Source organism: Acipenser ruthenus, chromosome 8, assembly GCF_902713425.1.
Source record: "Acipenser ruthenus chromosome 8, fAciRut3.2 maternal haplotype, whole genome shotgun sequence".
Classification (NCBI taxonomy): domain Eukaryota; kingdom Metazoa; phylum Chordata; class Actinopteri; order Acipenseriformes; family Acipenseridae; genus Acipenser; species Acipenser ruthenus.
Window position 1 is genome coordinate 57284954 of NC_081196.1, and position 17783 is coordinate 57302736.

At 37.8% G+C, this 17783-nt stretch overlaps 1 protein-coding gene across 1 annotated transcript in view; it reads right to left on the reverse strand.

The window, feature by feature from the left end:
- LOC117406550 (progesterone-induced-blocking factor 1-like) overlaps positions 1-17783 on the reverse strand; it is a 49994-nt gene that overhangs the window by 24041 nt on the left and 8170 nt on the right. Inside the window, exons 5-10 of the mRNA XM_059029670.1 lie at positions 17077-17196; positions 16731-16864; positions 16454-16562; positions 16002-16183; positions 15470-15595; positions 13908-14006 (exon numbers count right to left, since the gene is read on the reverse strand). Coding sequence (XP_058885653.1) covers positions 13908-14006; positions 15470-15595; positions 16002-16183; positions 16454-16562; positions 16731-16864; positions 17077-17196 — 770 coding nt within the window. The remainder of the gene's footprint in view (positions 1-13907; positions 14007-15469; positions 15596-16001; positions 16184-16453; positions 16563-16730; positions 16865-17076; positions 17197-17783) is intronic.

The following is a 17783-nucleotide window of genomic DNA, read 5'->3' on the forward strand; positions in this document are numbered from 1 at the left end:
GAATGTGAAACGTGTACAATTTATGTGTGATAAATGTGAAATAAGCCCGGTTGCCACGAAAGTTTGTCAGAAAAATTGGGATTACCCAATTTTTTGGCCTTAATTTTTAGGTCCTGCTCGTACACACTAAAATTCCAGTTGTGATACTGTACTCACATTTAAAAGTACAAAACTGCATCAAATGTCTTCACACAAGGGGTGGTAGATATGATGTCATCGTGCACGCATTACAGTTCATAAGAACATAAGAAAGTTTACAAACAAGAGGAGGCCATTCGGCCCATCTTGCTCATTTGGTTGTTAGTAGCTTATTGATCCCAGAATCTCATCAAGCAGCTTCTTGAAGGATCCCAGGGTGTCAGCTTCAATAACATTACTGGGGAGTTGGTTCCAGACTCCCACGATTCTCTGTGTAAAAAAGTGCATCCTATTTTCTGTTCTGAATGCTATAAAGTTCAGGGGCTATGTACACACATAGGGCCAAAGCCAGCTTAGGTCTGTGCTCAAGTGTAAACGCACATCTTACGAGGAACTTGATTAACTTGTAGAACAAGTTTTTGCAACCTCAAAGAAAACTAATGCCATAGTAATTTTCTTGTGTGACAGTAAAAATGGGAATGATCAGATTAGTTGCTGTGTACAACCCTGTAATTAAATTACTACAATTGCGCAATAGTATATTTGTAAATTGCCTCATACACTGCAATTTGTGCGATTTATCACACAGAACATAATGGGTCAATAAGCATTATTATTCAGCACAGCAGTATAAATGGTTTTTTTTGTACTGGATTGTATTTGACTCTTCTAGACTCGGCCATTGTTAGAGTGAACGTTTCAAGATGAGAAAGTCCAGGTGGTCTTTTTTTTAATGATTTCTTTACTTGGAAAATGATTGTCCAAGGAGATAATCTGTGAGGTTTATAAATTAACAATGAAGGGTACATTTCTGTGTAAACAAGACTGGTCCAATTACAGAGGAACTTCTTTTTTTACACTCTCAACCTGTCCCTGGACTCTGGCTCGGTTCCTGCTGCACTTAAGCTTGCCCAAGTTACGCCGGTACTCAAAAAACCCTCCCTCAACCCAGCTGTCTTATCCAATTTCCATTCCATCTCCAATCTCCCTTTTCTCTCCAAAAACTCTCGAAAGGGCTGTAGTCAGTCAGCTCACTAAACATTTCACGAATAACAATCTGCTTGAATCTCTACAGTCTACAGCATCACAGTACTGAAACTGCTCGGTCCGGATTGTGAATGATCTCCTACTTAACGCTGATGCTGCTGCTCCCTCTGTGCTTGTCCTCCTTGAACTAACAGCTGCTTTTGACACCATAGATCATGGCATTCTTCTTGACAGCCTACAGAAGTATGCTGGGATCTCTGGAACCTGTCTCTCCTGGATGTCCTCTTACCTGTCCGGACGCATGCAGTCTGTTTTCTATGCTGGATGGTGGTGTTGCAAACCCGGTCACTTGTGTCCCCCAAGGATCTGTTCTTGGGCCACTTCTGTTCAATATCTATGTGCTTCCCTTGGGTCACCCCATCCGCCAACACAGCCTCATGTTTCACTCCTATGCTGATGACACCCAGCTCTACTTAAAACTCGACCCTGGAAGCCCCTCTGCCATGGTCCGCCTCTCGGCTTGCATTCAAGACATCAAGGCCTGGATGTCTGCCAATTTTCTTCAGCTGAACACTAGCAAATCTGAACTACTTCTAGTAGAATCTAAAACTCAACTTAAGAATCTCAATATAGCTGCCCTGAACCACGGAAACGGTCTGCTGCTGCCTTCCCCCATAGTACGAAGCCTTGGTGTACTTCATGACAGCAACCTCTCCTTTGATGCCCACATCTCTTCCATGGTCAAATCTTCCTTCTACCGTCTTTGAAACATCTTCAAAGTCCATCCCTACCGGATGCGGAGATACTTTGCAATGCATTTGTCTCCTCTCGACTCGACTACTGCAACTCTCTATATGGTGGTCTCCCGGCAGAATGCTGCTGCCAGGATCCTCACCAGATGTAAAAAATGTGAACACATCACCCCCCGTCTTGCCCAGCTGCACTGGCTACCTTAATGTTCAGGATTTTTTTCAAAACTCTCCTGCTCACCTACAATGCCCTTGATCACACAAGTCCTGAGTACCTCCTCAACTTGCTGCCCGCAAGCTGATGTCTTCCGACTGGCCTGCTTGTTATCCCCAAGCAAAAGTGCACCACACTTGGAGAACGCTCGTTCTGCTTAATGGCTCCAACTCTTTGGAACTCCCTCTGTTGTTCACTTTAAATCAACTCTCAAGACCCACCTGTTCTCTCTTGCTTTCCATGCTCTTTAAGCCTGATATCTACTTATTAGCTGCTGTGTTGTTGCTACTATTTCATCTATGCTATTATCATGTATTATGCATTTTCACTGTATTTAATGTATTATGCATTATTTTTTTACTGTATATAATGAAGTATGCATTTCTCTGTATTTAAAGTATTATGGATTTTCTTCTTGTTACTGCATCTTGTAAAGTGCTTTGTGATGGTGGTCCACTATGAAAGGAACTATATAAAATAGATTAATGATTGATTTTCTCTGAAGTCACTCCATCTGCTTTTATACTTTGGCTTTGATTTATAACATCATTTTGTCACCATCCAACCGCCTTCTCACCTATGCCGGTATTAACACGTCTTTGAAACAGAAGCTCTTGATCCACTGTGTCAAAAGCATAAAAAGTTCAATGAACACAGATGGACATACAGGTAGTGAACAAAAAAATGGAAACACCAATGTAAAGTCACTTAATAGGGCATTGGGCCACTATGGTATCCCGCTCTGTGGAGTTCTCGGCGGACCGTTTTTGATGAAACTGGCTGCTTGCGCTCAAGGTTGAAATTTGCAGTCAATTGATCTGCAGTTGCTCGCCTGTTTTGCCATGCACTTCGAATTAATGCACGGATATCACGATCCTGATGATGTCTTTCTGTCGGAGTTCCATGCCAACATCATCTTAGACACCGTTGCTCATTAAACATCAGCAAGTTGAGCTGTCTTGGTCACTGAAGCTCTTGCCAAACGCGCCCCAACAATCACCCATCTTTCAAAGTCACTGAGGTCTCCTCTTGCAGCCATGCTAGCCATAATTATAGGCCACCAGGCCTGTCCAGCATTTTTATACATGACCTGTATAAAAAATTTTAAGCATGCTGGGATGTTATTTGCTTAATTGACGCATGAGCCACACCTGTGTGGAAGCCCTTGCTTTCAATATACTTGGTGTCCCTCATTTACCCAGGTGTTTCCATTTTTTTTGTTCACTACCTGTACTTCATTTGTATCCAGGGCCAAGGTAATATCATCCATAACTTTTAGGATTTATGTCATTGTACCATGATTAGCCATACTTATTAGACCATTATGAAAATTCAAGTAGTGCTTTAACTGTACATTAACTAGAGACAAATTGGAAACAGAATCATCTCCACCCTTCAGTAATGGTGTAACACATGCAGATTTCCATATTTGAGGTATTTCATTTGTCAAAATGAATGCAATAAATATAAACAACAAAGGTTCAGCTATAATATCAGCAGCAACTTTTATAAAGTAAGGATCAAGACTGTCTGGACCTGCAGATGTATTTCTCTCTAGATCTTTAAGAGCCTGTAGAACTTCACTGTACTCAATAGCTCTGTGGCAGTGCAGAAGCCCTGCTGGTGTAAATAGGGTTAAGTTTGGTAACCCTGTTATCCCTGCTAACAATCACAAGTGTGGCCATTTCCCAATAAGGTAATTAAGTGCCAATTGGGGAATGACCTGTACAAAAGGGGAGAAATCCTTTGTTTGTTGGGTAGGGAGTAGGTGAGTTTGTGAACTGTGTTGTAAATGGTTTTGTTTTATGTAGTGAAGGTGAATGCCCAGCCTACGTATTATTGTTTTGTTTTATTCTTTTGTTTTGCCCTTGTGCCTAAAATGTATTCTTTACTAGGGAGTTTTTGTGTATTGCGCTCACATGCACTCAACACAGCAGCTTGTAAAGTAAGGGATAACACATGACAGGGTGTGTGTTGTGTTGCATTAACATACAGCTGTAGTTGAATTGGAGGCACGAAGCTAAGCTTCGTACTTTCAACCAACAAAGCCGTATGTTCATAAAACACAACGCACAAGCCCTGGAGTATTATCCCGCTTATAAAACGGATACAATACAAAAAAAAAAAAAAAAAAAGACAACAATTGTATCATATATCCTTCTGCTTTGGAGAAAAACAGTCCCTCAAACAAGGTTCTATTTGGTAAACGTTTCCATTTATTGTAATCAATTCAAATGAATGAAGACTCTGTGTCGGTCTCAATCATTTCGTAAACAGAGCTGAGATAACCCCCAATGTTAGCCTTGTTAGTGACCAAGTATTTAAAAATATCAATCATGTATTTTTGTTGATAATGAAAAGATACAGAAAAGGAGGCAAAGACAAAGTTCACTATCCACACATTACTACCGCTGACCTGGAGAAGCCAATACAAAAATACATTATTGGCATTTTTAAATGCTTGATCACTAAAAGGCTATCATTGTGGTTTATGTCAGCACTGTTTACGGAGAGATTGAGACCAGCATGGAGGCTAACATAATAAAACTGAGTACTCTTGACCAGCCGAATTATGCACTGAAGCATAGAATTATCGTAACAGACCGTTTACATTTTCAAGACAAACTGTTTTTCATTAAGTTGTTGATTTATTAAATCTTTGTGTCTCTTGTATAACCAATGCATCGCCTCAGCCTTAGTATTAAAGTGATCATTTTTATGTGCTTATTTTTCATGCAGCTATACTGTTTATTGTGTGGTCCGCCAAGATAAAAAAGAAAAATCCAGGTGGTCCGCGAACAAAAAAGTTTGAGAAGCACTGCTTTAGGGCTTGAACTGCAGCTTCTGTCTCTGCCGGTAACATCTTGGGCCGTGACGCTATCCTCCCACACATGGTGTGAGAAGTGGGACAGCGCCCTCTAGCAACCCCCCCCCCCCCAAAAAAAAAGAAAAATACCTATGCTGGGCATCGCCTTCACTATATCAAACAAAACAGTTCACAACACAGTTCATAAACAGGGCAGCAGTGTGGAGTAGTGATTAGGGCTCTGGACTCTTGACCGGAGGGGCGTGGGTTCAATGCCAGGTGGGGGACACTGCTGCTGTACCCTTGAGCAAGGTACTTTACCTAGATTGCTCCAGTAAAAACCCAACTGTATAAATGGGTAATTGTATGTAAAAATAATGTAATTATATGTAAAAAATAATGTGATATCTTGTAACAATTGTAAGTCGCCCTGGATAAGGGCGTCTGCTAAGAAATAAATAATAATAAACTCACCTAATTAGTACTCAATTACGTAATTGGGGAATGGCCACACCTGTGATTGTTTGGAGGGCCAGATTTAACCCCATCTCTGCCAAATAGCCCTATTTACAACAGCAGTGCTTCTGCCCTGCCACAAGCTCTAAAGTTTAATTTGAGGAGTAAAACAAAATTAATCTAATAAGACTGATGAGAATAAGGACCTATTACTGTAAGGGTAAAATTATACTTTAATCATCTGATCAGGAACATTTCCAACTTAAGCCTCATTACTCTTTGCATGCAGAAGAGATCAAGACCATTACCCATTCACCAACAATATGTAGATATACCAAAGAAAAACACTTTCTTTATATTGAATCCTTGTGTGTGTCAGGGCTGCCAAGACACAACCTCCCTGGGAATTTACTTCCCTAATATTTCACTTAACATGGCACGATATGTAGAAAGTTGTTACCCACTTTCTTTGCAGTGCATTTACAACCTTTTTCAAGGTTGGAAGGCTGATGCTGTTTCAGTCATTGCAAAGCTGATTTCTGGGGAGCGGCAAAGCAAAACACTTCTTAGACTAATTCAAGTCCAGCCGTTTACTTGAAAAAACAGTTCCGTCAAACTACATTCTTTGCTGCAACAATCTAAATTATATTAGCCACACCGGAGTATGGTGGGAGGTGCTCCCCTAGGTAGGCCATTGTTTTTTTTATTTTTATTTATTATAAAAATGTGACAAGGGAGGTAGTTGTCTTGGTTGATCCCTTTTCACTGACTGCCAAAAGAACAAGGGAGTGTAACCATAAGGATGAATTATTTTTTTCATAAGGTTATGAAAGAACATGAGAAAATGTACAACATATTTTTTTAGACATCTTTAAAACATTTGTAACAATTTTCAGAAGCTTTTTATTGGGGAATCTGAGATCAAGCTGCAAGCGGGATACCACACACACACTATATATATATATATATATATATATATATATATATATATATACACACACACACACACACATACACACACACACAGTACTGTGCAAAAGTTTTAGGCAGGTGTGAAAAAATGCTGAAAAGTAAGAATGCTTTCAAAAATAGACATGTTAATAGTTTATATTGATCAATTAACAAAATGCAAAGTGAGTGAACAGAAGAAAAATCTACATCAAATCAATATTTGGTGTGACCACCCTTTGCCTTCAAAACAGCATCAATTCTTCTAGGTCCACTTGCACACAGTTTTTGAAGGAACTCGGCCGGTAGGTTGGCCCAAACATCTTGGAGAACTAACCACAGTTCTTCTGTGGATTTAGGCAGCCTCAGTTGCTTCTCTCTCTTCATGTAATCCCAGACAGACTCGATGATGTTGAGATCAGGGCTCTGTGGGGGCCATACCATCACTTCCAGGACTCCTTGTTCTTCTTTACGCTGAAGATAGTTCTTAATGACTTTCGCTGTATGTTTGGGGTCGTTGTCATGCTGCAGAATAAATTTGGGGCCAATCAGATGCCTCCCTGATGGTATTGCATGATGGATAAGTATCTGCCTGTACTTCTCAGCATTGAGGAGACCATTAATTCTGACCAAATCCCCAACTCCATTTGCAGAAATGCAGCCCCAAACTTGCAAGGAACCTCCACCATGCTTCACTGTTGCCTGCAGACACTCATTCGTGTACCGCTCTCCAGCCCTTCGGCAAACAAACTGCCTTCTGCTACAGCCAAATATTTCAAATTTTGACTCATCAGTCCAGAGCACCTGCTGCCATTTTTCTGCACCCCAGTTCCTGTGTTTTCGTGCATAGTTGAGTCGCTTGGCCTTGTTTCCACGTCGGAGGTATGGCTTTTTGGCCGCAAGTCTTCCATGAAGGCCACTTCTGACCAGACTTCTCCGGACAGTAGATGGGTGTACCAGGGTCCCACTGTTTTCTGCCAATTCTGAGCTGATGGCACTGCTGGACATCTTCCGATTGCGAAGGGAAGTAAGCATGATGTGTCTTTCATCTGCTGCAGTAAGTTTCCTTGGCCGACCACTGCGTCTATGGTCCTCAACATTGCCAGTTTCTTTGTGCTTCTTCAAAAGAGCTTGGACAGCACATCTGAAAACCCCTGTCTGCCTTGAAATTTCTGCCTGGGAGAGACCTTGCTGATGCAGTATAACTACCTTGTGTCTTGTTGCTGTGCTCAGTCTTGCCATGGTGTATGACTTTTGACAGTAAACTGTCTTCAGCAACCTCACCTTGTTAGCTGAGTTTGGCTGTTCCTCACCCAGTTTTATTCCTCCTACACAGCTGTTTCTATTTCAGTTAATGATTGTGTTTCAACCTACATATTGAATTGATGATCATTAGCACCTGTTTGGTATAATTGTTTAATCATACACCTGACTATATGCCTACAAAATCCCTGACTTTGTGCAAGTGTACCTAGAAGAATTGATGCTGTTTTGAAGGCAAAGGGTGGTCACACCAAATATGGATTTGATTTAGATTTTTCTTCTGTTCACTCACTTTGCATTTAGTTAATTGATAAATATAATCTATTAACATGTCTATTTTTGAAGCATTCTTACTTTACAGTAAAACTTTTGCACAGTACTGTACATATATATATGAACAGTGGTTGTAAGTAAGCACCCCAGATTCCCCAATAGATTGTTTGCTCAAAATAGACAACTTCCCTACGTTTTGGTATATATCTGCATATGTATGTATGTCTACTTAATTACATAATATTCACATTTTTTTAATCCTAAAAAAAGATCAGAACTTGAATCTTGCTCATTATACATTATTGTGTCCGATTTTCAAAACTTGGCAAGTGGATTTGAGTAGATTTATAAATTTTATTGATTTCAAAAGTTTAGAAACTTTTAAATTTCACTTTAAGTTTAAATCTACTTTGCTTTTGCATGCTAACTTAAATGAAATGTTCTTTTTTGTTAAGTAAAGTTATTTTTTTGAGGTAAACATGCAGTTCCAGAGCATTATTATCAGAGATTTACTCAACATAAGAGTTACCAAACTTTGAAAATTAGCTGATGGAACTCTAATAATGATGTGCTCTAATCATCTGCCACGTATAAATTAGACTGCTATAGTTAAACTGGTTCACAGAAGGGTCCTATAAGCTTTATGTAGGAGCTCCATCGTACCATTGAGCATCACTGTCCTACCAGGTTTTTGTTTTACCTAAACTTTTAAAAAATAAATAAATAAATAAATAAAATAAAATTCTCTACTTTACAACATTAAATGCAAGAAGCCTTACTGGTACCATTTTGTTTTAAACCGTTTGCTTTTTATTTCTTTACTTAATCCCCTTCACCTTGTTTATTTAAGGAAACAATAGCAGGATTACAAATAGGTATGCAGAGTTTCTGCAGGATAGTTAATGTTTATCTAAAAACATATGATCATGGCATTCTTAACCAAAAAAAACCCCAAAACAACTATTTTATAAAACTAGATTTAAAAATTGGTAACATTAGGTTATCCTCTCTGACGGGGGTTGGAGGTGATACAGTTAAGCATTAAGACATGACAGGGGGGTGATTAACATGAGGTAAATCACAACCCTGTAGGTGTTATGGCGTGAAGAAATTTGACCATTTACTTTCAATCTGTCTTGCACATTATACGGGACCAATACAAATAACATCAGAATATAAAATAGTTGAGACACTGTTACAATATTAGAATAAATACAACTGTGAATCTAACAGAACTAGCTGTAGCACTTACTTTTCTTTCTAGATCTAATGCTAGTTACCGTCCCGCTGCAGCAGTTGTAAATGGAATGGTTTGCACTCCTAGCACTGCAACCATTCAGTCTGCTAGAACTGATCATGAGGGACTGATTTAAATGTAGTCCCATTCTCTTTCATATCTTGGCTACGAAGTACAAAACTTAATTCAAAAGTATTTTTATACAATACGATATAGAAAGCTTTAGAAGTAGAACAGAGCAGTCTGAAATACATGTGTGCTTCTTTTGAAACTGCCCCTTTGAGACATGTTACTAATGGAGGCACAAAATGGCTAAGATGTATGGAATTATTCTGTTAGCTACACTTTAATAGAGGCATTCAAAAGGTCAGGCATGGTTCTGAGGAATGGGTTGTGCATTAGTCTGAAATTACAGCGTGACAAACAGACTAACAGTGAAAGGCAGGACCTCCTATTAAATACAGGTTTCAGTCTCATTATGGCCCAAACATGTCAGTCCCTTTTGTATACTAAGACACTGCTATCAACCCCACCACATAATTTTTTTGTTTGTTTTTGTTTTTTAATCTGTAGTGTTTATTTTGTCATGCTACTGGTTAATGAAGCACAATAAGATTTAAATCTTTTAAAATGAATATAGGTTACAGCAATTCCATAACAAACAAGACAATACAAAAAACAGCAACAATGCAAGCGGTCATTGGTTAAGGAGAATTCTTGTACTGGCACATACAAAATATGCAAATGTAAAGTGGTAAAAATTAAACTCCTGCTTTCTGAGACGTTTTCAGGCGAATATCTGTTTCAAATAAAAAATGGCTTTATTATATCTACCAGGTGTGAAGTAAATCAACTAAAGAAATACATTTAAATTAAACAAACGTCAGAATTATGCTTTTTTTTTTTTTTAACAGAAGTCAGTCTAATTATCTGGAAACAAACTTTTAAAAATCATACATGAGAAACCAATCAATAACAGTTAAGGGTTTGTCAATATGCCAGTACATCTTATATGTTGTGTATAAATGTATAATAATGAGACGCCCTACACACCATGTATTAACTTATATAGTTTGTAAATTTGCTTCTTTTGACAAGGCTAGAATGGCTATACCATTCCCCTAGTCTATCTTTGCGTGAATTTAATTTGTTTAGCAGTTCAAATTTGTGTTTGTAGGTATTTCATGTAATTTTGTGCTTTAAAATCTTTTTCAGCTTTCAAATAATTAATGAAAATACTGCAATACTGGAATGACTATTATTATTAAAGTCAGCACTGCTACATTACATCACACAGAAGTTTATAAACAACCCATTATTTTTGGAAAATAGTATTTTCATGAAGTCATTTTAAAAAGATAAATCTCTTAGGCAGTAGTTTTTCAAAAAATGATAACATATTCAAAGCTAACTCACAAACTCAAATAAAAAAATAAAAAAAATTAGTATAATGATGGAAAGCTGACTTCATTATGACCACAATGTCTGGGCTACAGTGCAGTTTTCCTTTCAAATACACCACACTCAAATATAAGTAAGCCACATAGACATCCATTAAAACATAGTTTACACCACACTCAATTAGTTCCTTCTTAAGAAACTCCTAAAAAACAAAACAGGGTGGCATCTTCTGCCAAACTAGTTCTTAACTCATCCCATTACACTGAATGAATGCATATTTAATTAAACAGTACAAGCGTGAAGATATCTAGCATCACATTTTTTCATATTGAGTGGTCCTGAGTGAATATATATATATATATATATATATATATATATATATATATATATTACCGGAATGCATTTTGTACTCATTCAAATCCAACAACAGAGTGACCTGTCAAATCACACTCTCCCAAATTATGCTGCATTGCTAAGCTGCTGCAGATCTTGATCGAAGGAAAGTATTTCTCAGAATTCAGTTGCTTAATTATCCGTGTTATATAAACAGAATACTCTATGAACATATTCAGAGATTCCTGTAGTTACCGTAGACAACCCTTTGGAGGCTCATGGGTTATTCAGCTATCATTAGTGGAATAACTAAAGTACTCTATTAACCCATTCACACAGAAGTGTTTTGACGGCACAGTGGTGGTATCGATACAGCATTTTTGTCTGCGTGTATTGCCTATAACGGCTCTGTGCTAGCATATTTTATGCCGGTATTAAACCACCTCAGGAGATGGTTTTATTTATTAATTTTATTTATTGCATTTATATACAAAAGTATCGCAAAGCACTGTACAGTACATAGCAGAAAAACAGAACAAACCACAATACATTTGCATACCATGTCTGTGACAGGGTAGCCGAGGGTTGATGACGTCCCAAGACCAGATAGCTGACAGAACACACAGACAGGTACTACGGGTGAAAAGTGCTTTTGTGAGCTGTTTTTATTCAACAAAAATAAATAAAATATATTAAAAGAAACTGCTCACTGAGCAAGAATAAAAGTTGAAACACAAACAAAATCTCGAACACAAAACAAATACCATGCTAATGCTTCCCAGCACGAGTAGCAAGTGTTTTCTTTCTACTTTCATTTTAGATCTCTGCTCGCTCTCTCCTCTGAACACCCACCCTGAACACAGAAGCTGTGGGGTTTTTATACATGTGACCATTTTCGGATTAACAATAAATTAATCAGTCCGGAGAGTGTCACATTCTGCACAAAATGCATTCAAATCATAACTAAAACAATACACAAACCATTCTTTTAAATACACACACAAATTAATGCGTTCCCAAACAATACATCCTTTTAAATAATACATTCTCCCATCAACAATAAACACCAAACAATACATTATATTTCTATGCATGTGTGACAGGCTGGCTGCAGGGAGGAACTCAGACCAGAGAGAGAAACACACAGACAGACGGTGGTGATGAGAAGCTGAGTGCAAATGGTAGCACTCAGCGTTTATTAACAAAGTAAAAGGTTTAAACAGAACACAAAACAGGACACGGCACTTCACGCCAAAATAAAGAGACAAACAAAACGGACCAAATAGACAAAACACGATGAGCTTCTTTTAACGATTATTACTATTATTATTCTTCTCTTTACCTCCGTCTCCAATCCCGTTCTCCACTCACCGAACACACCACCCCGAGTGAGTAAAACGTGCATCTATATATACTGCAACCTCGTGCTCACATATTAATTTCTTTAAATGCACGTGAAGTGATGTGCAATCCCGTGCCTAAATACAATTACATCTTAAATAACTCGTGCTGCACACACCCATTTATATCCCGTGCAGCCATCTCTATACACCAACATTTACACACAACACGTAACATACAACATATAACACACAAATGCACACAGGGGCGGGGCACATTGCCACAGCATGGCTTTGCCCTGCCCCCTTTAATTATGTACCGGGCTTTTCCTTTGCCCTGCCACAATGTCACACATACAACTGCCACAAATCAGACCATTTAAATAACATATTTAAATAACAGGATACACATAATAATACAAAAGCAGCAATTTCAAAGTTAAATCTTAATCCATTCTACACTGCACAGAGAACCAGTGTAAAGAGGCCAAAACAGGGGTAATATGTTCACTTTTCCTGGTTTTAGTCAGAATTCTAGCAGCGGTATTCTGAACAAGCTGCAAGCGGGATACCAGAAAAAAGTGCATTACAATAATCAATTCTGGATGAAACAAAGGCATGCATTACTCTCTCAGTGTCAGATATGGAAATAATTGTTCTAAGTTTGGCTATAGTTTTCAAATATTATGGCACTGTAGAACTTCTGTGTGAAGAGGTTAAGATGACACTGTGCCCCTATAGTGGGGTTGTGTTCTATCCCATGCGACTGGACTGTGGTACTAACCTTACGTTCTAAAGTTGTTTTCTCCACTCCTTGTCCGTATAAGGGGAGTGTTTCAGTCCAAAATATCTCAACGTGGTGGCGGTTCTTTAGCCAAATTGATCTTTCACATGAGCATCCATTATGCAAAGCATTTAAAAATAAGAGTTTTTAAAAACATCTGGAATCTCTTCCTTCGTAACATATAGCGTCTTCCTACTAAACTACACAACCTACATTGATCCCAAATCTCCTGTATACTGGCTTTTAACTGCTGTTGCAGATAAACATATGCTTTATTAATAAAATCAAACACCATACAATTTGCTCTGTTACGATGACAACAGTGACGTAACTGAAGCACAAGGATTCCGTTCTAACAGCTGTGTAAAAGACTTATACCGGCATTGAGGCAGCATATTTTTGGCTGTGTGAATGGGATGGAACAGAAATTCCATGCAGCTGTGCATATTCTGTGTGAATGGGGTATATGTACATTCATGGTGTATCCTCTATTTATCCTACACATATACCTGCTACTCTTAGGTGACTGTAGTATTAGGGGAAATCATTCGAGAGGATGGCTTATCAGAGAATCTGAGAGTGGGTGGTGCGTGCAGGAAAAAAAACAAAAAAATACCAGAAAATGCCTTTGACACAAACAATGGGATTTAGCACTTTTTACATAACTTAAAACTAACAAAAGTAAATACTGTCCCTAAAACCACAAAACAAAAGAGACCCACCAGGGTCACCAAATGATACACCTGTTACCAGGATGTCTGGATACATTTACACAAACAAAAATCTCAGGGCATTCGCAGGGCTTAGTGCAGGAAGGCTTTAAGGAATCTTTATTTATACACAGTATTTTGACATCATTTTTGTAAGACTTTATGTTACAAATATCCTCAATTATTCTATCAGATATCTGTATGTTTAGGTGCAGAGAGAGAGAGAGAGAGAGAGAGAGAGAGAGAGAGATTTTAAAATGTTACTTACTGTTCCAAAATCTGGTCATATTTCGCTAGAGCATCCTTTTCAGCTTGAACAGCTCTTTCTTTCTCTACAACAGCATTATCTTTTGCTTCCCGCAAATTTCTGAAGAAAAACATAGTAATACAAATTGAATCATGAACAAGCAAAGTGAAATACTTTGTATCAGGATAAATACAATGCTTCCACTATTTCTGTCACCTGTGATATGCCTCATTTAAAAAAAACAAGTTGCTTCAAAATGTTACTCAATATTGTGTTTATTACACTTTTGATATATATGTGGCAAGATACATTGACCAAAATCCAGGTGCATCGTAACAGGCTCTAGTAGTCAGATTGTCCAGTACTATTTCTTATGTAAAAGAAAGTGCGTGTCAAAAGAAAGATTACTGCCTTTAACCCTAAAATCAAAGGTCATCCAATTCACTGAATTACAACCTGGTGAAACTCCCCAGTTTACTTCATATTACTGGGGGCAAAGGACTGCTTGAGAGTAGCCAGCCACCCGCTGCAATGCATGTTACACTAAAATCATCAACGAAACACAACAGATGGAGTTATATCCAAGACAGAGTGAACCCGAAGCTCTTTTTCTTTATATATCAATCTACAAGAAAGTAGTGGTGTTCCATGCAGGCTTGTGACAAGCAGGCTGTAGTGGTGACGTCAGACCAGAAAGGAGTACACAGACAGGCAGTAGTGATGAGTGAAACTGAGCCGCAATGGCTGCGCTCAGTACGTTTATTGCAAAATAAAAGGTTTAAAGAGAAAACAGGACACAGCACTTGAGGCCAAAATAAATAGACAAACAAAACGGCTTAACACTTAAACAAACGGTGGACTAACAGACAAACAAACACGCCGATACAAATACTTATAACAATTATTATTTTAGTTTAGTTTATTTTACTTTACTTTCTCTCCTCTCCACACCCGTTCTCCACTCACCAAACACACAACCCCGAGTAAGTAAAACGTGCATCTATATATACAATTGTGCTGGGATTCAATTACCAATTAATTATTCACTTGAATCCCAGCACGTGAACTAATCTGTGAAAACCCCTGTGCTCACATATTAAGTACTTTAAATGCACGTGAAGTGAAGTGCAATCCCCGTGCCTAAATACAGTTATACATTTTAAGTAACTCGTGCTACACACACCCATTTATATCCCGTGCAGCAAAATATATACACCAACATTTACACACCACACGCAACATATAACACAGAAATGCACACAGGGGCGGGGCACATTGCCACATAGGCTAGTTGAAGAAACTCATTTTAAGGCGTTGGCATGGGGATTACAATTTGAGGTGGAATAGTCCCGTATAGTATCTGACTAAATGGGATCAGTTTGCCACAATGGTTTCCAAACTAGATATACAGTATTTGTAATTTAGTCTGAAAAGAGCTCCACAACATATGCCTGTAAGGCTTGTTAAGTACAAATTTTTAATCAAAAAATAAATCAAAACGAAGAAAAAACACTATACAAATGCAATACAAGGTCAGTTAAGACATCCGGTTAGAAAAGTGGATAGTTGAATTGAATCCTTACCTGTTTTCACGTTCATACATCTCTTTTGATGTGCTGCGAAGGGTGTCGATTTCGTGATTAGTTTTAATTCTAATTCGTTCAAGTTCATCACGGAGTTTGCTTTCATATTCTGTTTTGCAATGGTCTCTGTAAAGATTAAAAAAGTTATACTACTAAAACAATAAATAAATAAATAAAGTCAGATGACCTATATAGAAACACATTTACCAGTATACATTACCTGACAACCTTAGAACATTTCTGTGCAACAGATTATGTTATTAACTACAGCTGTATAAACTTTGTTTGCAATATATGTGGTAACTTGCAAGGTCGGGTTGAGGGACTGTGTATTTGTGGCTTCACTCAACTGCTTTATGTTACTATCATGAAGGTGCACAGACATGACCCCATAAAAGAAGTTTTCCCTTGATCTGAAGCACATTTAAAAAAGTGTTTCACTGTCTATTGCTAGAATTGGAACAATTCGATGACATGCAATGGACCGTACAGATTAAATAAACAAATACAATTCACAAATGGAAGTGCTCACCTTGATGCCACATATTTTTCATATGTTTCTTCCCGGGCTTTCTTTGCTTCTTCAAGATGAATCTGAAGCCTCTCCAAACGATCTTCTTCATGGGCGCATCGCACACTGAGCTCTAGATTTTGACGATTTAAATACTCTTTATCCTTCTGTAATAAAGTGACTGACTGCTGGAGGGTAACCACCTGTATAACACAATGGGCAGTAAAAACAATATCAAAGGAATTCATTCTCACATTTTGTTAGTGTCAAGGGGTATTACATTTTAATAGTAGCACAAAATTGTGCCTTTCCATTTATGTGTGGCGCCAAAATCAAAGCTTCAAATGAAATTATGGAATATCATCTAATTTGCCATTAATTCCGGAAAAATTAATCAGAATGTTTCACTAATTCGTGAACATTTGTTATTTAACAGATTGTTTTTATAATGGTAGAAAAGGTATAAAATGTACCTCTTTGCTGAAGTCATCCCTTTCCTTTGTTTGTGCTTTGTGTGTAACTTCAAGTATTTCAACGTGTTTTCTAAGGTCTGAAATATCTTGCTCAGGAGAGTCTCTTTCTCTGGAAAACAGAATACCAGTTAGACAGCTGTTATAAAGGAAATCTAAAGAACACTGTACAAGCATGGTATTAAAAACAAATACATATGGCATTGCAACTGTCAGAATAATAAAAATAGGAACAAAATTATAAGCTAAAATAAAACCCACTACACCTATATTAACTTACCTCTTCACTTTGTCGTAATTTTCCCGCTTATAGTCCCCTTGCTGAATTAGCTGCTTTGTATCAGCTAAATCCAGGGTTAACCGCTGACATCTAACTTCTAACTCTGACCGTATTCTTCTCTCTTCATCGTAGCTCTAGAGGTAGAATGCAAGAATTTTATTTGTAACTGGATTTCTTTTTTTGGGTAAACAAAAAGGATGCATCCCTAGGGCACGATGAAGGGCAGTTACATACAATGGCTTGGGGTATACACACTGATATTCTGTCACACAACAAGGTGAATTCCACATCTGCAACACTCCTCAACAAGGTATTAAAACAGTCATGTTTTTAGTTATGTACTAACCTCCATTAATGACTTTAGCTCACTTCTATGGCTGCCAAGGTCCTCCGATAGGCTGTTTTTTTTTGCCTGCAGTTCACCCACCTTGGCTCTTAATAGATGGACCACTTCATAGAATTTGATCTGGGAAAAAAAAAAATAATAATACATACGATTTATTTTCATAATGCTACTAACAAAGAGGACAATGCCTAACCATTAATAACATGCGACTGCATAGAGGCTTGGAAAGTCACCTTTAGAGTTAAATAGCAAACATTCTTAAATTTGAAAACATTTCCCGTGCCAGAGTTTCTTGGGATTAAAAAAAAAAAAAAAAAAAGAAGAATGTTAAAAAAGGTTTGTGCCTGCTGGACAACCTTGAATGTTGATCTAACACGTGGTGATGGAGATACATCCCAATTTAATTCTAGCATATAGAAGGTTACCACGTGAAAAGGGAACTTGCCAGCGCTGAATACCTTGTGGTTTCAAGCTCGCATATATAAAATGGGGTGTGTTAGTCTGGATCTTACTCAACGGATTAAATTGAAAGGGTTGCGTTCTTTATTCATTTTCCAAATTTAGAGCCTTACTGTGTTATTATGTCTGCATACTTTCATTTTGATCACATAAGCAGTCCGACTCATTAAAGCAGTGTTTTTGTATTGGCTGAACAGAAAAATAATACAATTATATTACAAATGCATAAATCAGTGATTCTATTGAGT